The sequence below is a fragment of the Cyprinus carpio genome, chromosome B16 (genome assembly GCF_018340385.1).
Source record: "Cyprinus carpio isolate SPL01 chromosome B16, ASM1834038v1, whole genome shotgun sequence".
Classification (NCBI taxonomy): Eukaryota; Metazoa; Chordata; class Actinopteri; order Cypriniformes; family Cyprinidae; genus Cyprinus; species Cyprinus carpio.
This window is the reverse complement of record NC_056612.1, coordinates 8,063,765-8,088,064: the sequence shown is the minus strand read 5'-3', so window position 1 is coordinate 8,088,064 and position 24,300 is coordinate 8,063,765. Positions and strand designations below refer to the sequence as shown.

General features: G+C 39.3%; 1 protein-coding gene across 1 annotated transcript; it reads left to right on the top strand.

Annotated features, from left to right (window-relative positions):
* The first annotated feature begins 2,111 nt into the window (after positions 1-2,111).
* On the top strand, positions 2,112-23,973 carry LOC109093034. Its single transcript, XM_019106757.2, has 6 exons — positions 2,112-2,356; positions 4,383-4,786; positions 6,912-6,987; positions 7,357-7,435; positions 23,012-23,198; positions 23,305-23,973. The coding sequence occupies exons 2-6, from the start codon at positions 4,385-4,387 to the stop codon at positions 23,833-23,835; spliced, it is 1,275 nt and encodes a 424-aa protein (XP_018962302.1). The 5' UTR covers positions 2,112-2,356; positions 4,383-4,384; the 3' UTR covers positions 23,836-23,973.
* Positions 23,974-24,300: the final 327 nt, after the last annotated feature.

Genomic DNA, 24,300 nt, shown 5'->3' with positions numbered 1-24,300 from the left:
TTTGTATCCATATAATAATCATGAAGGAAAAATTCAAGATTTACACAGAAATATTAATTAGCACAACTGTTTCCATGCACACGAATAATGTGATTATTTCCAAAAATCAGAGTAAGGACTTACCTGATGTCATTCATGTACGCCATGACCACATGCACGCTTTGGTCAGAGCAGCAATAATGCGATTAGGTGCATGTAAATGCATTGATTGATAATAATCAGCAATGTTTCTCGAGCAGCAAATCAGTATATGACATAAGATCATGTAACACTGAAGACTGGAGTAAAGGCTACTGAAAAATTCAGCTTTGCCTCGCAGGAATGAAATACATTTTAAAGTGTATTAAAAAAAAAGAGTATGAAAACTGTTATTTTAAATTTTACAAATATTTTACAATATTACTGTTTTGTACTGTGATTGTGATCAAATAAATATAGCCTTGGTGAGCAAAAGAGACTTCTCTCGAAAAACATAACAAAAATTTTTTTTTTGAATGGTTGTGTACATACATTAGCAACATTAACAAGATGATCCTCCCTTTCAGCCCAGAGAAGGATATTGACGGTGCAGGCTCAGGATGGCGAAGAGGAAGAAGAACACTTTAACAATTTTCTCATACCTTTGCCATGTGTTATAATAAAAACAATAAACCTGACTACAATAATATGCTAAATGTTATTAAAAGATTCCAGCTTGCAAGAAATCTGGAGTCTCTGACTCTGCATTAGAGGAACTCTTTACTGAAGAAGATCAAGTGCTGAGAAGGAGCCTTGTTCTACAGCAAAACACTGCATCAACCCTCTATGTGAAGTGATACCCTCCTGTCCTTCCCTCAGAAGAGCCTGTCTTCTGCTGCTGGGGTAAGAAAGACACTCTTCTTCTCTATCGGCTGTCCAGCACCTAACTTTGATTCCGCAGCACTGTCTCCACAGTCAGTTATCAGAGATCACAGATTCTCCTGAGAAAGTCAACACACTCATTTTCTTAAAAACTGTTTATGTTTTTGGGGTGGGCCAAATAATACAGGAGAGATGCTAGAAATCTCCATATTGTTCATTTGACATATCTTTACTCTTTATGAATGAATTTCTTTTATTTTCTGAGAACCTCAAGAACTGTGGTTCTTTGGTAATTGTAATATTGTTTAAGTTTATCTTCTGATAGTGAAGCAGTATTAAAGCACAAGTCTACCAGACATTTGTAGCAGGTGCCTTATATAGGATGCTCGGGAAACAATTGAACTTTTCTTTTCTACTGAAGTATCTACTGAATTGTTTAATATCTTTTTATCATGTCTTTATTTTTTGCACCAAATTATGGAGAGGTGTATTAATAAGACTACTCGTAATTATTAATAATTTTCACTGATAACATAATTAACTATGTCCATCCTTAATAAGACAAACTTTTTCAATTGATTATATTGTGTAATCTATGAATTGATGTGTTCAGTTTTCTGTGCTCATGACCTGGTAACACTGCATATGGTTCAAGAATGGGTTTAATGTTCAAAATGTTTTGGCTTAGTATTTGTAGAAAGTAGCACTGAATAAATGTTGATTAATTCATGAATGAATGCAGTGTGTTTTTGTCTATTTTCTATTACAATATAATGTTTTTGTATTAGTTTGCATTGCATGTATGTATTGCATGTATTGGTACGTCGCTGCGACGAATATGGTCTGGTCCAGTTACGTCGTCACGATGGGTAAGACCCATAGACAGTAAATGGTAAGACCTCTACAAATGTAGTGCAATCCATGACAAAAGCTTCATATGTTTTAATGTTGTTCAGGTGACACTAAAGACTAAAGAAGGTTCACGTATGTCGGTTGGCTTGTCTGACATCTGTAGATTAGCTGTCTTTCAGTGGACGCTCACCACGTGATAGTGAGTGATAATGAAGTTATGATTTTATGATTGCCTTGCGTAATGATCTTGCTCCTTTCCCATTACAAGAGTAAATGCGCCCTATGTACATTACACACACACGTTGCACGTACTGTATCTTTTCGACCTACGTGTGTTTACACTTCTGTTGCGCCCATGCCAACACAAATAGCACACGCATGGGCGGAGCTACGAGCCAATGACCGGCGAGTCGCAGGAGAGCGGAACAATTACGGGCTAGATCGTAAGCCAATAAGACTGTTACTATTTGACTGCAGCGGCCAACGAGAGGCTGTGCGTGGATGGCACTAAATTGGGCACGTGTGTCCATGCACATGCCACATGCTGACACCCGGGAAGTGAGGAGAGAGCGTGAGCCCAGAAGGGGAGCTGATCTGTGGGATAGAGTAGACGGGATCGTCGGAAAGGGTTTGCGTTGCTTTACACAGGTGCCCTGAAGTTGAGGTATGTTTTATATATATTCTTGCCACACAGGGATAGTAGGGAATAGAATTTAGATTGCTCACTTTGACATTGGTAAGCTGTTATTTGATAGAGTGTTCATGTATGTATCCTTTTCCTGCAACTCGGCATATGTGAGTGTATGTAACTGTCTGTGTATGCGGTCTATCTATGCAACCTATGTATGTGTGTGCAGTTACATTTAAAATGCAATAGAATACATTATATAGCCTGTGTATGTATGTGTGTGTTGTGTATGTATATATATATATATATATATATATATATATATATAATATAATATAAAATACACACACACACACACACACACACAACTGCAATGGGGAACTGTATATGTATGTTGTAACTGTATATGTATGTTTATGTGTATATAGTGTATACAGAACAATACAACCAAAGGCTTAAGTTAACCAAAATCACAACTGTCATTTTCATTGCTGCTTAATGAGCAGCAGAGAGAGAGTTACATACTGAATGTGAAGAGTAGACGAATCCAGCGAAATGGATTGGAGGAAGACAGGAGGAAAGAGATATATTTTGTTCTTAATATGGGTTTGCAATAAATAGAGGCACACTTGAAGAGAAAGAGAGAGACATTAAAAATGGTTGGGGGAGGGGAAAGGAACATGAGGCAGTTAAAAGTGAGTGTTTGTGTTTTTATGCCACTGCCTCTATCCTGTCCTTATGTGTGTGTGTATTTGCCAGAGGAAGAGGAGAGAGAAAATGAAGAAGTAGAAAGACCCTAGCTGCCTTCTTTAACCACTAGTGTTAAAGCATCCTGCTACACCCCCTCCCCCTATTTTCCTGCTCTAGATGACACACACTTAATCATGCACACACTTACACACACTTTTGCACAGGCACATGCTCCTCTCTTTCGGTGATCTCAGAGGGTGTATACAGACCCCATGTAGTACTCTGTACTGCTCCAACAAAACAGTATGGATGAAATAATTTTTTTAATGAAATTGGGTGTATTTGATTTTTATTGAAATATGGTTTCTTTTTCAATATGCAGTAGGATCTGAATGAAAATATGCGATATTAAATGTAATCTGAACCTTGGAAGAATTTCAAAAAAGTGTAAAATAAAGAAATCACATGAATAAATTACTGTTTAAAATATATTAAAATAGAGCAACTCTTTTAAATTGTTATATATTTCACAGTATTACTGTATTATTTCAAGTTTTGGCATTTTGTTCATTTTATTTGATCTCAGGAATTTATTAAGGTCATTATTGATGAATTATTGTTGGAAAGTAATTTTATTTCCATTTGTATTCATAAATTTTGAATTGGAAACTTTTATCTAAATTCAGTCTTTAATAATGGAAAAACCATTGTGAGTCCTGTAGTGTTGTTGATTGTTCATATCGCTCCTGTTATTGAAACCCCTCTAATGAAATACATTTTGAAACTGAAATTTGGTTTATTGAAATTTATTGAAATATGGTTTGTTTTTGAATATGCAATATGATCTTAGAGATTACAGTGGACAAAAATGTATTTCAGATCTAATTTGAACCTGGAAATAAACAGAAAATGTTAGCATTTAAAAAAGTGTAAAATAAAGAACTGATAAATGAATAAGACATTAATAATTTTTGTTGAAAATTGGCATTGCCCATTGAAGGTCAGATTTCTTTTAGAACAAAGTGTACCAATAGTGCATGCAGACATACAAACATTCTAAAAATTCATGTAAATTTAATTTAACTTAAATTTGTATGCTCATCAAAAAATTTGGAATTAAAAAATATATATTAAATACAATTCATAAGCAACTAGTGGTCTCCGACATTTGGGCCTCACTATTGCGAAGTTTCCACATTTTGTAACGTTGTTGAATACCCTCTAGTCAGCCTACTATGTTTTTTTGTTTTTTTTAAATGCATGTTACTGTCTTCTCTCTCTTCTTTGCATTAATTTTACATATACATTTTTATTTTAAAACTCTGACTTTTAAGGATATTTCCCTCTTTTTTTCTGTCTCTCTTTCCCACAGTCATGCAGTCCACAGAATCTATTTCCTCTCAGCCATCACAGGATTCACTAAGCTCTGACAACAATTTCATGTTCAGTGATTATGAAACAGATGTTTTCCTGTTGGAGGACAGAGACAAGCCCCATGGAATCCATTTGACTCAGTCAGGTCTCTCTAACAGAAATGTTCACAGTATGAACAGGGAGCAGGAACATCCTGGATCTCAGTGGGCATGTGATGGGTTCATTGTGTCTAGTGACCCTGAGAGGTCACAGGAGAACAATCTTGCTAGGTCAACATCTTCATCCATCTCATCATATCTGTCTCTCTCCTCGCCATCTTCAACTGTTTTGGGATGGAGTAGCTCAAAGAGTGAGCGAGGGAAAAATGGTGGAACTGAAGGTGATCTGCTGTTTGCTCGTAAGGTGAGCATTTTGCTACCAATTCTTAACCCTTTACACATGGTGTTAACATCTGTCTTGAGTGGTCCAATCAAATGTAGTTAGTGGAGATCCATTACTTTTTACCTGTAGTATTTATATTCATCACAAATGTGACGTTTCTTACAATCAAGGGGCTCTGAATTATCTGCCTGTGTCATCTACTGCATCAGTGTATTGGTTGTGCATGTTATTAAAGCATGGATATGTTTTAATACATTGCAGAATGTCAACACACTGATTATGAAAGATTTCAGAATTTTGGTTCTGCAAACAATGTTTTGAGCAGAAGAGTAGTTTTGCAGTCAAGTACCTGTACTCAATGAACTTAAGATGTGCAAGTTTCACATAACATGATCTACAGTACTTTTATTCATTTAAATGTACAATTTTCATAATTTTGTCTCTGTATGCCACCAGAATAGAATTAAAATGAAACAATCAAGATGAAATTAAAGTGCAGATTTTAAGATTTAATTCAAGGGGTTGAACAAAAGTATAACATAAAATGCTTAGGAATTACAACCCTTTTTATACACAGCCCCCTCCTCTATTTTCAGGGGTACAAATGTATTTAGACAAATTAATATAATTATAAATCAATTGTTGAACTGAATTGTTGATTCTGTTGAGAATCCTTTGCAGGCAGTTACTGCCTTAAGTCTGGAAATCATGGACATTATCATAGACCAGGCTTCCTCCTTTGTTATGCTTTGCCAGGCCTTCACTGCAGCTGACTTATGTTGTTGTTTGTTTGTGGGTCTTTCTGCCTTTAGTTTTGTCTTCAGCAATTGAAATGCATGCTCAATCGGGTTGAAATCAGGAGATTGACTCGACCATTACAAAATATTCCACTTTTTTTTACCTTCAAAAACTTCTGGGTTGCTTTTGCTGTATGTTTTGGGTCATTGTCCATTTGTACTATGAAGTGCTGCCCAATTAACTTTGCTCCATTTGGCTGAATCTGGGCAGAGAGTATATCCCTATACACTTCAAAATTTGATCCGGCTGCTTCTGTCTTCTGTCACATCACCACTAAACACCAGTAACCTGGTGCCACTGGAAGCCATGCATGCTCATGCCATCACACTGCTCCACCATGTTTCACAGATGATGTTGTATGCTTTGGATCATGAACTGTTCCAAGCCTTCTCCATACCTTTTTCTTCCTGTCATTCTTAATTCTTAATTTTAGATGTCCAAAGAATGCATTTCCAGAAGTGGTCTGGCTTTTTTAGATGTTGTTTGGCAAAGTCTAATCTGGTCTTGTTTGCATTTTTACGTTGCTGAGCTCACCAGTGCATTCTTTTTTTCTCAGAATGTACCAAACTGTTGATTTGGCCACTCCGAATGTTCCTGCTATCTCTTTGATGGATTTCTTTTGTTTTTGAAGCCTAACAATTGTCTGTTTCACTTGTATGGAGAGTTCCTTTGACCGCATGATGTGGGTTTACAGCCACAGCTTCCAAATGCAAGAATGAAGAATCAACTCCAGACCTTTTACCTGCTTAATTGATGTAGAAATAATGAAGGAATAGCCCACATCTGTCCATGAAATGGCTTTTGAGTCAACTGTTCAATTACTTATAGTCGCTTGAAAAGGAGGGAGGTACATATTAAAGAGTTGTAATTCCTTAAGCTTTCCTCCAGTTGTGATGGGAATACCCTTAAATTAAAGCTCAGAGTGTACACCTTAAGCCCATATTCATTATATAAATGTAACGTGAATATGTTTTGGTCAACAGCTAAAATAATAAAAACTGTACCTGTTTCCAAATATATATTGACCTGACTGCATTTATCTGGCAAATACTTTTATTTAAGGCAAACAGAACATGTTCTGAGAACAGATGGTTATTTTCTCTATAGGAGACGCAGCAACCCTTAGTTTAGCACAGTGGTTGATGGCCAGGTGGTCCTTCACTGTCCTTCAGGACACATAAGGATGCATTAGTGTTTACACCAAAACATTTTGACTCCATTTGCATGTGCATTTAGTGCTGTCCACTTGTGATCTGATTGCCTAAAACCGATATTAATATCAGATGCAAAAAAGTTCTCAAAGAATTATTAATTGAATATCAGGATCATGGCTTTTTCTCCCTCTCAGTGTTTAGAACTCCAGGGGTATGTCCGGCCTCTGCTGGAGCTTCTAAATGGACTGAAGAAAGGGCGATTTGACAAAGGTGAGACAAGCAAACTGTTTCTGTGTATGTCTAGGCTTAAACATCACTCTTTGTAAGGATATACAACAGCTGTGATTGACCTGTAATAAACTGTATAGTTTAGAGTGTAGCAACCCTTTTATGTGTGTTGTTGATATTTCTCTCTGTTCTCTCATTTTTGTTTATCTGTGCTTTCCTCTTATGTAACACCGACAAGGTGCAGCCCAAGGCCTTATTAAAACTAAATGTCAATTTACTTTATTGTTTTCAATTATTGCACATTTCAATATACAAGCAGAAAACATCAGGCTGTGCAGAAACTGATTTAATCTTACTATTTCTGATGAATACTGAGATTGTATCAGTACATTTACTGCTTGTGATTGGCAGGTCTGAGCAGTTTTCAGCAGAGTGTTGCAGTGGACAGAATTCAGAGGATTGTAGGAGTCCTGCAGAAACCACATATTGGGTGAGAGAGTGTGAATATCAGTAAGAACTGTATTAGATATTATTGAGATCATAACAGAATAAGCAAAAATTTGTTTTGCAGTATTTCAGAGTTGGGTATAATTTTGTCTCTTTGTTTGCAAGTATTTATGACATTATCAGGGGTCCATCTTCTAAACAACATCTAAGCTTAATGCAACTTATGTATAAACATCAGAACAGAACTTTCTGCAGAAGGTGCTACAAATAAAAAGCCAGCAAAACAGCCATAATTAAGCAATTAGTAGTTTCATTTGTGAAATGCCAGTCTGTGGAAATTTTTATTATATTTGCTACTTGATTTGTTTGATTTGTCTTACTTTATTTATTTACTTACTTGTTTTCTCTATTTTAAAGCTTGAAGTTAACAACCAACCTTTCTCTAAATTCAGTCTTTAATATAAGGTAGGCCATTGTGCCTCCTGCTCTATCACTGATTGCTCACATTGCTCCTATTATGCTATTGCAGACCTCCTAATTGCACATTGTTAAAAGAAGAAAGAACTATCTCCTTTCACCTCAAACCCAGACCAATCAGATGAGCGAGAGGGTAAAAATCAGAACACAAGGTCATTCGCTAATTTGAGTTGAGCATGATATGGGTGCATGTTGCTCTCATTTTGGATTTTCTAACCTGAATTTTTACTGCATTTTTACAATTACAGCTGCTGAGATTAACAAATTGTAGAAAATGCTGATTCATCATTGTGCAGTGTAGGCAGCATAATTGATAATAACTGGATTTTTGGCAACAGTGCAGAGCTCAAGTCACTGACAGACTTGTGCTAAAGTTAAAGCTGAATGTAATTCCAGTAATTCCAGCATTATTTTAGTACAACTAATGTAATCTTAATTTAATTCAAATTTATCTGTGTATATATAGGTGCATCTCAATAAATTAGAATGTCGTGGAAAAGTTCATTTATTTCAGTAATTCAACTCAAATTGTGAAACTCGTGTATTAAATAAATTCAATGCACACAGACTTAAGTAGTTTAATCTTTTGTTCTTTTAATTGTGATGATTTTGGCTCACATTTAACAAACCCACCAATTCACTATCTCAACAAATTAGAATATGGTGACATACCAATCAGCTAATCAACACAAAACACCTGCAAAGGTTTCCTGAGCCTTAAAAATGGTCTCTCAGTTTGGTTCACTAGGCTACACAATCATGGGGAAGACTGATGATCTGACAGTTGTCCAGAAGACAATCATTGACACCCTTCACAAGGAGGGTAAGCCTCAAACATTCATTGCCACAGAAGTTGGCTGTTCACAGAGTGCTGTATCCAAGCATGTTAACAGAAAGTTGAGTGGAAGGAAAAAGTGTGGAAGGAAAAAGATGCACAAACAGCCGAGAGAACCGCAGCCTTATGAGGATTGTCAAGCAAAATCGATTCAAGAATTTGAGTGAACTTCACAAGGAATGGACTGAGGCTGGGGTCAAGGCATCGAGAGCCACCACACACAGACGTGTCAAGGAATTAGGCTACAGTTGTCATATTCCTCTTGTTAAGCCACTCCTGAACCACAGACAACCTCAGAGGCGTCTTATCTGGGTTAAGGAGAAGAAGAACTGGACTGTTGCCCAGTTGCCAAAGTCCTCTTTTCAGATGAGAGCAAGTTTTGTATTTAATTTGGAAACCAAGGTCCTAGAGTCTGGAGGAAGGGTGGAGAAGCTCATAGCCCAAGTTGCTTGAAGTCCAGTGTTAAGTTTCCACAGTCTGCAATGTCATCTGCTGGTGTTGGTCCATTGTGTTTTTTGAAAACCAAAGTCAGTGCACCCGTTTACCAAGGAATCTTGGAGCACTTCATGCTTCCTTCTGCTGACCAGCTTTTTGAAGATGCTGATTTCATTTTCCAGCAAGATTTGGCACCTGCACAAACCGCCAAATCACCAAAAGTTGGTTAAATGACCATGGTCTTGGTGTGCTTGACTGGCCAGCAAACTCACCAGACCTGAACCCCATAGAGAATCTACCACCTCAGCAGTGCCACAAACTGATCACCTCCATGCCACGCCGAATTGAGGCAGTAATTAAAGCAGAAGGAGCCCCTACCAAGTATTGAGTACATGTACAGTCATGGCCAAAAGTTTTGAGAATTACATAAATATTAGTTTTTTTTTTTTAAAAAGTTTGCTGCTAAACTGCTTTTAGATCTTTGTTTCAGTTGTTTCTGTGATGTACTGAAATATAATTACAAGGCTTTTATCGACAATTACATGACATTTATGCAAAGAGTCAGTATTTGCAGTGTTGGCCCTTCTTTTTCAGGACCTCTGCAGTTCGACTGGGCATGCTCTCAATCAACTTCTGGGCCAAATCCTGACTGATAGCAACCCATTCTTTCATAATAACTTCTTGGAGTTTGTCAGAATTAGTGGGTTTTTGTTTGTCCACCCGCCTCTTGAGGATTGACCACAAGTTCTCAATGGGATTAAGATCTGGGGAGTTTCCAGGCCATGGACCCAAAATTTCAACATTCTGGTCCCCGAGCCACTTAGTTATCACTTTTGCCTTATGGCACGGTGCTCCATCGTGCTGAAAAATGCATTGTTCTTCACCAAACTGTTGTTGGATTGTTGGAAGGAAGGAGTTGATGTTGGAGGGTGTTTTGGTACCATTCTTTATTCATGGCTGTGTTTTTGGGCAGAATTGTGAGTGAGCCCACTCCCTTGGATGAGAAGCAACCCCACACATGAATGGTGTCAGGATGCTTTACTGTTGGCATGACACAGGACTGATGGTAGCGCTCACCTTTTCTTCTCCGGACAAGCCTTTTTCTAGATGCCCCCAAACAATCGGAAAGGGGCTTCATCGGAGAATATGACTTTGCCCCAGTCCTCAGCAGTCCATTCACTATACTTTCTGCAGAAGATCAATCTGTCCCTGATGTTTTTTTTGGAGAGAAGTGGCTTCTTTGCTGCCCTTCTTGACACCAGGCCATCTTCCAAAAGTCTTCGCCTCACTGTGCGTGCAGATGCGCTCACACCTGCCTGCTGCTATTCCTGAGCAAGCTCTGCACTGGTGGCACTCCGATCCCGCAGCTGAATTACCCAATATGCAAGAGAAAGTTTTAACCTCCTAAGATTTAAAGGCATCTCCCCTACTTCTACTTGCAGCGCTGGGATAGGTGATGTTCGGAAGGCTCCACTACACAGCCGGAGAGCTTTGGCCTGCACCCTGTCCAGTTCAGCTAATGTAGTTTTTGCTGCTGTTTTATATACTGTACTTCCATAGTCAAACACTGATCGGATTAATGCAATATAAATTCTTTTCAAAGAAGAGCCTGACGCCCCCCAGTTATACCCTGAAAGACACTTTAAAATATTGATTGCTTTCTTACATTTGTCTACCATTTTCTGAACATGATTTTTAAAAGTAAGTTTACTATCAAACCACACAACAAGATATCTTAAGTCATTAACCTGTTTGAGAGATTGTCCATTTATCTTAAGATCTATTGTGGGTTTTACCCTTTTCTTAGAAAAACAGATGAATTGCGTTTTTTCCACTGACAGGTGGAACCCCCAGTCAAATGACCATTTTCCAACCTGACTAATTGCTGTTTGCATCCTTTGCTGTAAATTGTCAATATTACGGCCCCTTACCCACAATGCTCCATCATCTGCATATAATGCCCTGTTTATTCTTTGGTTCACTCCATCAAACACATCATTAATCATTATATTAAACAGAATTGGTCTGCATACACTACCTTGTGGGGTGCAATTTTCTATTGTGTATGTGCTTGATGACTCAGACCCTATCCTGACCTCTATAGTTCTACCCTTTAAAAAAAATCTTTGATCCAGTTGAACATTTTACCTCCTATTTCCATTTTATTCAACTTAATTAAAAGTCCTTCTTTCCACAGCATATCATAAGCCTTCTCTATATCAAAAAAGGTTGCCAAAACAGATTCTTTGTTAACTTGTGCTTTACGTATCTCATTCTTCAGGCAGACTACAGGATCCATAGTTGTTCTTCCATTACGAAATCCACTCTGATATGGTGTGATCAGCCCTCTGCTTTCTAATTTGTACACTAACCTTTTAGTAATCATCCTCTCCATGAGTTTACAAAGGTTAGATGTTAATGCTATTGGTCTGTAACTTCTGACATTCATTTTATCCTTTCCCTGGTTTCCCTATAGGGACCATTACTGAGTGTTTCCACCCATTAGGCAGTTTTCCTCGCTCCCAAATTTTGTTATATAAAACCAGTATCAAATTTTTTGCCTCATCAGATATTTCTTCAATCATTTTTATAGCATATCCCATCTCTCCCTGGTGAGGTATTTTTAACACCTATCAATGCTCTTTTTAGTTCAAACAGTGTGAAATCTGCATCTAGTGAACTCTCCCCCGCCATTTTTTCAGCTTTTTCTCTACTGGTTACTGCCTCAGTGAAATTATCTCTTAATACTGGTAGTGAAAAGTCCCTTCTTATGCCACCCATCTTTCTGATCATTCCCCATATGTCATTAATTTTAATTCCTGTCCCAATATTACTACAAAAATCTCTCCAATATTTCCTTTTAGCTTCTCTTATGATTCTTTTGGCTTTAGCCTGTGCTCTTTTATACTCCAATAAATTAAAAAATGAATGATTAGATTTAACAATTTTAAAGGCTTTATTCCTGTTTTTAACAGCCTCTCTACATTCATCAGACCACCATGGTACCATTTTCTTCTTCTTTGCTCCAGATGTTTTACCTATTGTTTCCTCTGCTGACTCATATATTATGTTACTAATTGTACTGATAGGATGTTATGGATGTGTAATGTGCGCATGCGCAGGAAATGGGCCAGAAGAGAGAGTTTTAGTAAAGTCCTATGTTACACGCAAGCTGTCTCCTGTTCGTTCTTAAACTATAATTTAACATGGTGTCAGAAGTGAACTTACCTCCCGTTCCAAGCGATGACAACTATCCGCGACAGATCGGCGAGATTAAAAGTTTGTAAGTGAAGTTTCGAGGACATAATCCAGACCACGCATCGACACCTGCAGCTGCGTCACGGACACGGAAAGTGAGTGATCGCGAGCACGGCAAAGAAAAAGCAACGGTGAAACAGACGATACTAGAAGATTCAACAGAAAACGGCACCAAGGTGAACATTTAACATGGATACGCTCTTTTCAATAAGCCCGCCTGAACACTTCGACTTCGGTGATTTTGGCAGCTGGCCAAATTGGATTAGACGGTACGAGAGATTCCGTTTGGCGGCGGGGATCGGTGAAAGAAGCCAAGAATATCAAGTAAATTCGCTTATCTACACAATGGGAGATAAAGCTGATGATATCTTGTGCACACTACCTCTGTCTGAAGAAGACAAGAAGACATATGATAGAGTTAAAGACGCGTCGTTTGAGAAACACTTTCGTATGTCAGCACAACGTTATTTATGAAAGAGCTAAATTCAACAAGAGGTGCCAAGAACCGGGAGAGTCAGCTGAAACGTTCATTACTGCAGTTCATAAACTAGCAGAAAACTGCCAGTATGGAGTCCTTCAAGAGGAAATGATAAGAGATAGGCTGGTAGTTGGAATAAGAGATCATGCACTGTCAGAGAGATTACAGTTAGATCCCGAGCTCACACTTAACAAAGCAGTCACAAAGATAAGACAAAATGAAGAAATAAAAAAAGCAGCAGACGATTTTAAGACAAACAAGCGGTGACTCAAAGGGGTAAATATGGACATGCTAAAATGGAAAATAAAACCAAAATATGCACTAAAAGGGCCACAAAGGCGACCAGACGGGGCAAAATATAATGAAGCCAGCAAGGGATGCGGCAGATGTGGTAAGCCACAAGCACACTCACTGAACAGCTGTCCAGCAAGGGATGCAGAGTGTAGGAAGTGCAAGAAAAAAGGGCACTTTGCAGCAGTCTGCAAAACAAAGAAAAAGGCTGGATGAAATATATCATCGTGAAGAGACAGATAGCATAGAGACTGTGTTCCTCGGAGTTGTTACGTCTGAAAATTCAACTGTTTGGCAAAAGTCCATTGCAGTGAACGGCGAACAGATTCTTTTTAAACTGGACACAGGAGCAGCAGTGACAGCCATACCAGATAGCATGTACTCAGAGAGGAGGAAACATGGTGCTCTCAGCCAGGCGAGGAAAAAGCTGTGTGGTCCAAGCAACATGTCAATACAAGTGAGAGGAGAGTTTGAAGCAATACTTACTCACAAAGAGAAAGTGATAAAACACCCAGTGTTTTGTGATACCAAAACTGGTGTCCCCTCTCCTTGGACTACCTGCCATTTAAAGAGCTGAATTTAATTCACACCGTAGATGCTATTCAAACATCTGACACAGACTACAAAAAGCTGTTCCCAAAAAAAGTCTTCACAGGACTTGGAAAACTTCAAGGAGCCTACAAAATTAAGCTCAAAGAGTCTTCCACTCCGGTTGCTTTGTCGGTCCCTCATCGAGTGCCATTGCCGTTGATGAAAAAAGTCAAAGAGGAGCTAAAGAGGATGGAAGAACTTGGTGTAATAGCTCCCATTGAAGAAGCAACAGAGTGGTGTTCAGGTATGGTGATAGTGCCAAAAAAACCAAACGGCAAAATCAGAATCTGTGTGGATTTAACACGCCTGAACAATGATGTCTGCAGAGAGAGACACATTCTTCCTGCAGTTGATGAGACACTGGCAAAATTGTCAGGTGCTACAGTATTCTCTAAGTTGGATGCTACTGCTGGATTCTGGCAGATACCCCTACATAAAGACTCTGTCCCACTCACTACCTTCATTACGCCTTATGGAAGATACTGCTTTCACCGTCTTCCATTTGGCATATCCTCTGCGCCAGAACACTTTCAAAAACGGCTAACACAGATGCTTGAGGGCCTGGAGGGCACACTGTGCCACGCAGATGACATTCTGGTGTTCGGTGCTACACACAAAGAACATGATGCAAGACTTCTCAAGGTCTTGAACCGGCTGGAACAGAATGGTCTGACATTGAACGAAAAATGTGAATTTTCAGTGCCTCAAGTTAGGTTCTTGGGACACATCATCAGCGCAGAGGGCATACGAGCAGACCCTGACAAAATAAAAGCCATAAAACAGATGCCAGAGCCCCAAAAGTGTAGCCGATGTCAAAAGATTCCTCGGCATGGTGAATTACATCGAAAAATTCTCTCCCAACATTGCAGAGCTGACGGGACCTATCAGAGACCTGCTTAAAGCCGAAAATGACTGGACATGGGGGATACAACAACAGCAAGCTTTTGAAAAAGTGAAACAAGAGCTCAGTTCTCCTGTAGTTTTAGCACAGTATTGTCCAGATCGACAGACAAGAGTCTCAGCGGATGCCTCTTTCTTTGGATTAGGTGGAGTACTATCCCAGCTGCAGCCTGCAGGGGAATGGAGACCTGTTGCTTTCATTTCAAGAAGCATGACACCTACGGAGAAAAGATACGCACAAATTGAGAAGGAGGCACTGGCAATTACTTGGGCCTGTGAAAGATTTCAAACCTACCTTCTTGGGTTGGATTTTGTGGTCAGGACTGATCACAAGCCATTGGTCAGTCCTATTAGGCTCGAGATTGCTGGATGACCTACCTCCGCGTATACTGAGATTTCGTCTACGTCTTCTGCGGTTCTCCTTCAAGGTCATGCCGTCGCTGGAAAAAAATCTAATCACGGCGGACACGCTCTCCAGAGCTCCACTCGAAGAAAATCCATCTGAGGCAGACCTAAAAAGGAGAGGAAGAGGTTAAAGTGTGTGTTGATCATGTCATTCAACAATTGCCAGCAACACCGACTAAGCTTGCTCAAATAAAGAAAGCTCAGGAAGATGACGAAGTGTGCAGACAGCTAAGTTCTCTCGTACGCACAGGATGGGAGGAGAAAAAGACTGCTCCACCGCATTTAGCATTATTCTGGCAATACAGACATGATCTTCTCATTGCAGAGGGTTTGCTAATGAAAGGAAATAGGCTTGTGATACCTGGCAGTTTGCAGAAGGATGTTCTAGAGAGGGTGCATCAGGGACATCAAGGCATCACTAAGTGCTTGGCACGTGCACAAATGTCTGTATGGTGGCCAGGTATAACAAGGCAAATCAAAGACAAAGTGAGTCAATGTGAAACGTGTGTCAAAAACAGCTACAGTCACCCAGAGCCCCTGCTGACCACTCTCTTACCTTCAAGACCATGGCGGAGAGTGGAAGGGGATATTTTTAATTGGGACAGAGGTAATTACATCCTGTTGATTGACTACTATTCACGCTACATAGAAGTTGCTTCACTCACGGTGACAACAACAAAACAAGTGATGGAGAAACTCAAAGCCATGTTCGCCCGTCACGGAGTCCCAGAGATCCTGGTCACAGACAATGGTCCACAATTTGCAGCATCGGACTTTGCTGACTTTGCAAAAGACTATGATTTCCATCATGTGACCAGCAGCCCGCATTATCCTCAAAGCAATGGGGAAGCGGAAAGAGCTTGAGAACTGTTAAAACTTGCTGAAGAAAGGCGAGGATCCTCACAAAGCACTTATGGCTTACAGAGCCACGCCATTAGCGTCAGGAGCCTCACCTGCTCAACTCTTGATGGGAAGGAACATCAGAACCACTCTTCCACTGAGTCCATCCACACTGAAACCAGCGTGGCCAAACCTCAACACTTTCAAAAGAAAAGAAAATGAGTTGAAGGCAAAACAGAAGATGTGGTACAACAAACATCACAGAGCACAAATAAAACCTGTTCTACGGACGGGACAGTCAGTCTGGATTAAGAATGTACCAAATCCAGGCAGAGTCACATGTCCTGCTGATACTCCACGTTCCTACATTGTAGAAGGGCCGACAGGTAGTCTGAGTCTGAGAAGACATCGTTCTCACCTGAGAGTAGTTCCTTCACAGCCACAAGAGATTCAGGAATGTGTTAAAAGTAGAGTGGGCAGGGTGATCAGACCACCGTTAAGACTGAACCTTTAGAGCAGTGACTTGTTTCTTTCCATTCTCATTTTGTCTCCCCTGCTTCTGTTGAAAATAGTAATAATTCAATAAGATTTGTTTTTGTGTTTTTCCCACAGAGACTGATTTTTTTTTTGGAAAAAAAAAGAGAAGGGAGAAGAATGGACTGAATGAAAATTTAATAGGCAATGCTATGTTGTGTTCATGCATTGGTTTCAGGGAGTTCTTTAGCTAAAAGGGGGAGATGTACTGATAGGATGTTATGGATGTGTAATGTGCGCATGCGCAGGAAATGGGCCAGAAGAGAGAGTTTTAGTAAAGTCGTATGTTACACGCAAGCTGTCTCCTGTTCGTTCTTAAACTATAATTTAACACTAATCATATTATTCAACTCCTCAATGTCGTCACTCAAATTTGGCATGACTTCAATTAATTTGTTGCTTGTTGTAAAATTATACAGCCCCCAATTGGCCCTTTTCATTCTCCACCTTGAAATCCAATTTTCTTCAAAACTAATGTTTTGACTCCTTATTTTAATCAAGATAGGATAATGATCACTGCCCATTGCATTATCACTGTTCACATCCCATATGCAAGTACCTGCTAGTTGTTGCGACACAAAAGTAAGATCAATTGCAGATTCTACACCATGAGCTATATCATACCTAGTACCTCTTCCATCATTTAGACACACTAACTGATTATCATCCATAAACTCCTCAATGATATACCCATCTCTATCTGTTTTATCACATCCCCACAGGGTATTATATGCATTAAAATCTCCACATACTATAACTTTGGAGTTTTCCACATCACATACACTCTCCAACATGTCCCTAGTTATTTTTTGACAAGGATTATAAAAGTTTATAATTCTAATTTTTGTTTTATTGACCCATGCCTCAATTATAATTATCTCAAGCTCTTCACTACTGTTGATAGCTCTATAGTTAACACCATGTTGGATAAAGGTGACTACTCCACCACCCATAGTAAGGGTTCTATCCTTACGCACTGCTGTATAACCATACAATGTAAATTCAAGTGAGGGTTTTAGAAAAGATTCCTGAAAGGAAATAATGTTAGGTTTAACTGATTGTTCCTGAATATGCTGCTTTAGTTCTTGTCCGTTTGCAATTAGACTCCTCGCATTCCACTGTAGAATGGTTAACATCATTAATCTCCACCACCACATGTTGATTGTGTATCTGATATTCCCGTTATAAGTGTTGCATTAATGATCTCTACTGACATCTCTTCCATTTCCAAGTATTTTTCTGCTGCTTTTGCTATTATCTTAGTTCTCTCTGTTCGGCTACATGCTTGAGCAGAACAGTTGATGATTTCTACCATAAACGCTACAAACTTTCTCTTTTCCACTATAAGTGTATCCTTGGTAACATTGCAACATTTATTTATGCTTTGAACTGGGGGTTGAGTCACAAGTGCTGGTCTACTATTGCTGTCATTAGATTTTACCTTTCTAATTGCCTCAACGTATGTAAGCTTTTCTTTTACCTTCACGTTCTGAATTTGAACCGCTTTTTTATGTGCATCACATCCTTTGTAGGCAGCACTATGCTCTTCTCCACAATTACAACATTTGATTTTAACTCCCCTCTCACATTTCCCATATTCATGTTCCCCTCCGCATTTGGCACAACGGAGTTTACTTTTACAGGCTGCTGCTATGTGCCCAAAACGCTGGCATTTAAAGCATCTCATTGGGGGAGGGATATATGGCCTTACTATATAGCTGACATACCCAATTCTAATTCTTTCAGGGATTTTGTCTTCCTCTAGCGTCAACAATACAGACAGGCTAGGCCCTTTAACACCATCTCTTGTGAAAGGTAATCGTTTAACTCTCGTTACTCGCACTCCTCTGACATTAACCCTAATTTCTTCTTCCGTTATCTCAGTTGACACTCCAGATGTTACACCCATAACCTTCCCTCTATCTTCCCAAACTTGTGGCCTAACCTCTTTCCCAAGCAATGATTTACATTTCATTAATCCATGCTGCTGTACTATATCTCTACATATAACCAGTAGATTCCCATCTCGTAAAGTTTTAACAAACCGCACATCACCTACCAGCTTGTGAATAGCATCACTAACCTTCAAAGGATTTGATGTACAAGGAGATTGAAATCACAGAATAACTTTAATTTCTGAACTTTGTTGTTCCTCTCCCTTATCTCCATCAGATTCTCTCTGCTTTCTTTTCATTTTTTTCCGATTCACTATCCTCCATTCTTCATTGTTTGAATTTCCCTCGTTACCCGTGTCTACCTCAATCTCATTTCCTTCATCCACGTCACTTCCTGCACCTCCCGGATCACACCTCATTCCTCCAAACTCAGCCATTCTCCTCCATCGGGCCAAGAACAATGATTTCAAGCATCACCCTCCTTTTAACATGTCAAGTCTGCCATTCTAACCCAATCAGCCTGACATAATGATCTCCAGCCTTGTGCTCGTTAACATTCTCACCTGAGTTAACAAGATGATTACTGAAATGATCTCAGCAGGTCCTTTAATGACAGCAATGAAATGCAGTGGAAAGGTTTTTTTGGGATTAAGTTAATTTTCATGGCAAAGAAGGACTATGCAATTCATCTGATCACTCTTCATAATATTCTGGAGCAAATTGCTATTATAAAAACTTAAGCAGCAACTTTTCCAATTTCCAATATTTATGTAATTCTCAAAACTTTTGGCCACGACTGTACAGTAAGTGAACATAATTTCCAGAAGGCCAACAATTCAATTTTTTATTTATTTTTTATTGGTCTTATGAAGTATTCTAATTTGTTGAGATTTGTTGGGTTTTGTTAAATGTGATTTGTTGGAATTTTGTTAAATGTTACATTTTAACATGAAAGTTTATGCATAATGCATTATAAACTATAGTGAACAACTGTCTATTTATAAAACTACTTTATACCATGGTCTGTCTGAATACTCAATTCTGATAGGCTCGCAGGTATGCATTAAAACCATTTAATATACAGGTAGATCCAAGTCATTTTAATCACTCTTCAAAATTAAAGCATAGCTTTAATTAATGGACACAAAACTACATGGCCACAGAGAGAGAGAGAGAGAGAGATTAAAGGGGTCCTATTATGCTCTTTTACAAGGTCTTGATTTTGTTTTGGGGGTGTACTAGAACAGGCTCTCATACTAGGTTGTTCGAAAAACATATTTTTCATGTATTTTACATTATTACAACACCTCTCTCCCTAGTCTGGCATGAACGGCTGGAATAGTTCCTGCATCAAATAAAGGCCTGCCTTCTGAAATACGAAATGCGCTGTGATTGGTTAGCTGGGCCAGTCTGTGTGGTGTTGTGATGGTCGGGAAATGTCATGCCCCTTATCATAGCCATCTGCTGTGAGCTTCAGTGTAAATATTGTGTCAAAATCAAATCAATTTGTGCGTGATTTAAACCCGGATGATTATAACCACTCTAAGCTCATCTGCCTTGGGAAAGTTAGCACGTCTCCAACATAGTGATAACACTCATTGCCTTCTCTAGTGCAGCTCAACCAGGTCTCGTCCCATTCGTCGAACTTTGTGATATTACAAATCCGGGAAAATATGCGCTGTAGTCCAAACGAGTCGTTCGTTGTAGTTTTGGAAAAGGGATTTCTGTTAAATAAACAACTCCTTTTGTATTGGACTTTGAGCTTTGTAACTTTGCAGATCTTTTTTTATGCTCAAACAGCAACATTACAGACTAACTAAAGTTGAAAAAGTGAAAAAGCATAATAGCACCCCTTTAAGATTGAGCTGTGCACACACAGAAACTTCTTGTCAGCGCTGCCCCGCAACTTTTATTAATAAAATAGGCTGGATACCGAATAGCTACATTATATTCCTCAGCAACGAGGTGGTAAAATCACTGTTTTTAAAGTAACTTAAACACAGTTTCATTGTTTGTAGAGAGATGTGCAGATGCAGGTAATGCGCACACACAACGATTTTCAAAGTAGTCGGGTCACTGTTCTTTTCACACTGCATGACTATCTTGGCCAGCATTCAGTCGCTGCTGTGTTCACACTGCACGATGGATCGGCGACAGAAGGTTTCACACTGCATGACTTTACAATAGGAAGAATCGCCGACAACTCTGTCTGGCACACAAACTACGTTTCACAACCAAACACACACGAGATGTGACAAGGAAACAACGCGATATCACGCGTGCAAGACCGGATCGAGTTCTCAGGTGAGACTGGGATAGCTCAGATGAAACGTCAAACTGATACGGGAGCTCCTGCCAAATTCCTACTAATTTTTCTTCCATTTCTTGGGTCCAAATAGACAGAGAAGAAGCCTTTTTCTGAAACGAAGCAATGCTTGCTGATATTGTGGTCTATAACTCCTCCCCGAACTCCCCGCTGCTCTGTATCTTGCTCTCTCATTGGCTGTCAGTCATCGCCGACGTAGTTTTCAGTCAGAACTCTTTTCACACAGCATGATTTTGAATCGCTGACAAGTCCAGATATTTAGCATGCCAAATATCTCACGGGCGTCGGTGACCCGTCGCCGATTCTCTCAGATCACTCGCGTGAACGAGCACCGATTTGCCTGTGATTTCGGGCATTTGTCGGCGATTTCTCAAAACCTGTCGGCGAGCCAAAAACTGGGCTAAAATCGTGCAGTCTGAACGCGGCTTTACTTAAACAAGGTTAATGATTATTTAAGATGCTGTAAAGTTATATTGTTGGAAGTATTAACTTATTGCTCAAATTATTGTTGTTATTCATATTATTCAAAATGCACAAACTAATTGTAAAGTCCAAACATAATATTAAACCAGCTGGCAGTAATTTTCTACCCCCAAGTTTGCACAGATGTAACCACAGTTGTAGTTCATCACTTTAAATATGGATGTTTCACTAATGTGTGGCATCAGAATGACTTGAATTACTTATATAATTGACAATATCAGACTATATACAAACCCGATTCCAAAAAAAGTTAGGACACTGTACAAATTGTGAATAAAAACAGAATGCAATGATGTGGAAGTTTCAATATTTTATTCAGAATACAACATAGATGACATATCTAATGTTTAAACTGAGAAAATGTATAATTTTAAGGGAAAAATAAGTTGATTTTAAATTTCATGGCATCAACACATCTCAAAAAAGTTGGGAAAAGGCCATGTTTACCATTGTGTGGCATCCCCTCTTCTTTTTATAACAGTCTGCAAATGTCTGGGGACTAAGGAGACAAGTTGCTCAAGTTTAGGAATAGGAATGTTGTCCCATTCTTGTCTAATACAGGCTTCTAGTTGCTCAACTACCTAAGGTCTTCTTTGTCACATCTTCCTCTTTATGATGCACCAAATGTTTTCTATGGGTGAAAGATCTGGACTGCAGGCTGGCCATTTCAGTACCCGGATCCTTCTTCTACGCAGCCATGATGTTGTAATTGATGCAGTATGTGGTCTGGCATTGTCATGTTGGAAAATGCAAGGTCTTCCCTGAAAGAGACGACGTCTGGATGGGAGCATATGTTGTTCTAGAACTTGGATATACCTTTTAGCATTGATGGTGCCTTTCCAGATGTGCAAGCTACCCATGCCACACGCACTCATGCAACCCCATACCATCAGAGATGCAGGCTTTTGAACTGAGCGCTGATAACAACTTGGGTTGTCCTTGTCGTCTTTAGTCCGGATGACATGGCGTCCCAGTTTTCCAAAAAAAACGTCAAATTTTGATTCATCTGACCACAGATCAGTTTTCCACTTTGCCACAGTCCATTTTAAATGAGCCTTGGCCCAGAGAAAACACCTGCGCTTCTGGAACATGTTTAGATATGGCTTCTTTTTTTGACCTATAGAGTTTTAGCCGGCAACGGCGAATGGCACGGTGGATTGTGTTCACCGACAATGTTTTCTGGAAGTATTCCTGAGCCCATGTTGTGATTTCCATTACAGTAACATTCCTGTATGTGATGCAGTGCCATCTAAGGGCCCGAAGATCACGGGCATCCAGTATGGTTTTCCAGCCTTGACCCTTACGCACAGAGATTGTTCCAGATTCTCTGAATCTTTGGATGATATTATGCACTGTAGATGATGATAACTTCAAACTGTAGATGATGATAACTTCTCTGAGAAACTCCTTTCTGATATTGCTCCACTATTTTTCGCCACAGCATTGGGGGAATTGCTGATCCTCTGCCCATCTTGACTTCTGAGAGACACTGCCACTCTGAGAGGCTCTTTTAATACCCAATCATATTGCCAATTGACCTAATAAGTTGAAAATTGGTCCTCCAGCTGTTCCTTATATGTACATTTAACTTTTTCTCTTATTGCTACCTGTCCCAACTTTTTTGGAATGTGTAGCTCTCATGAAATCCAAAATGAGCCAATATTTGGCTTTGCATTTCAAAATGTCTCACTTTCAACATTTGATAGGTTGTCTTTATTCTATTGTGAATAAAATATAAGTTTATGAGATTTGTAAATTATTGCATTCCTTTTTTACTCACAATTTGTACAATGTCCCAACTTTTTTGGAATCGGGTTTGTATTTGTCTGTGTTATTTTGTGCTTTTTTTCACTTTCCCTTGTTTTCTACAGAGAGAAGTATTTACCCACTTTGCTGCAGATAGAGGTGATGCTAAAGCTTTGGTTCCCTCAAGTGACTGTTCAAGTTTCTGTGACACCTAACCCTGCTGACGTTTCACCTCAAAACATTTTCACCCATGGCAGCAGCAATATCACTCCCCCACACAAGCACAAAGACCAATTACATATTCCAGTCAAGGTTAGAGACACACACGAGACACACAGCATATTATCTTGTGTGCACCATTTTATACTGTGTGATTTTTGTATTGATGCCCTTTTTTATTCTCTCATGGCTCTTGCAGAAGCGAAGATTGAGCTGGTCAGACACAGATTCACCCTCCTCTTCACCTCCCATGGTGTGTAAAAGCTCCAAACTAGAATGTTGTGAAGAGCAAGACCAATGGCCATATGTTGATGGAGGGGAGGGCTCTCCAGAGACTCCTCCCCTTTTCTCAAACAAGAACAAATCAGACAAGAAATTTGTTGAAACCCTGGAGAACAAGGTTATCCGGTGGTCAGGTTCAAGACTGACATGGATGCACATTGCACCCATTTTCTCCCCACCTAAATCTGGTCCCTCTCATAAAGGCGGAATGGCAAAAGAAAGAGGAAGCAGAAATGTCCTCCTTCCAGTTTACCCACTCACCAGCAGGAGCAGTCCAGCCATGCAGGACAGCTTTGTCTCTTCCACTACACCTTTTTCAGACCCGACTCGATACCAGTGCCAGTCTGTGAGTTTAGGGACAACAAGTCCATTGCAGGAGTATGCCCAAACTCCGCCAATCACAATGAAGCCTTCAAACCTTGTACAGCAAAGCACTATACAAACCTGATGCAAAAAAGCACAACTATGTCTTCTAAGTGTCAGAGAAGAATTGAAGTATAGGATGTTGAAAGTTTTGAAGGTTGTGTATTGCAATGATTGCAAAATTAAAAAAAAAAAAAAAAAAAAACTTTGAGAACTCAACATGTAAGACTTAAATTTTATATTGATTGGGTTAAAACATTTGGCTCTTTTGAACTTAAAATTAAAGTACCTAAATTTAAGGTGAAGTACATTTAGTCAGTTAAATAGATAGCCCTGCCCCAAATCTTGATATTGGTTGAGCCACTGCTGTGTTGGCTGGACGAGATGTTTAAATGCACAGAATTTTGCCCAACAGAGCCACAGTTTTTACATGACAGTAAACATCCAAAAAATTACACATTTCACCTTTGAGGAAATGTGATATAGCTTGTGGATGTGCTGTGCCCTCAAAAGTGTGTGTTTAAATCTGAGGGAAATTCTAGTCATTGAC

Excerpts from the sequence above, each read along its gene's own strand:
- LOC109093034 (XM_019106757.2), top strand. The coding sequence starts at position 4,385 with ATGCAGTCCACAGAATCTATTTCCTCTCAGCCATCACAGGATTCACTA. Across the intron at positions 4,787-6,911 it reads ATCTGCTGTTTGCTCGTAAG|TGTTTAGAACTCCAGGGGTA; the intron begins GTGAGCATTTTG and ends TCTCCCTCTCAG. Across the intron at positions 6,988-7,356 it reads GAAAGGGCGATTTGACAAAG|GTCTGAGCAGTTTTCAGCAG; the intron begins GTGAGACAAGCA and ends TGTGATTGGCAG.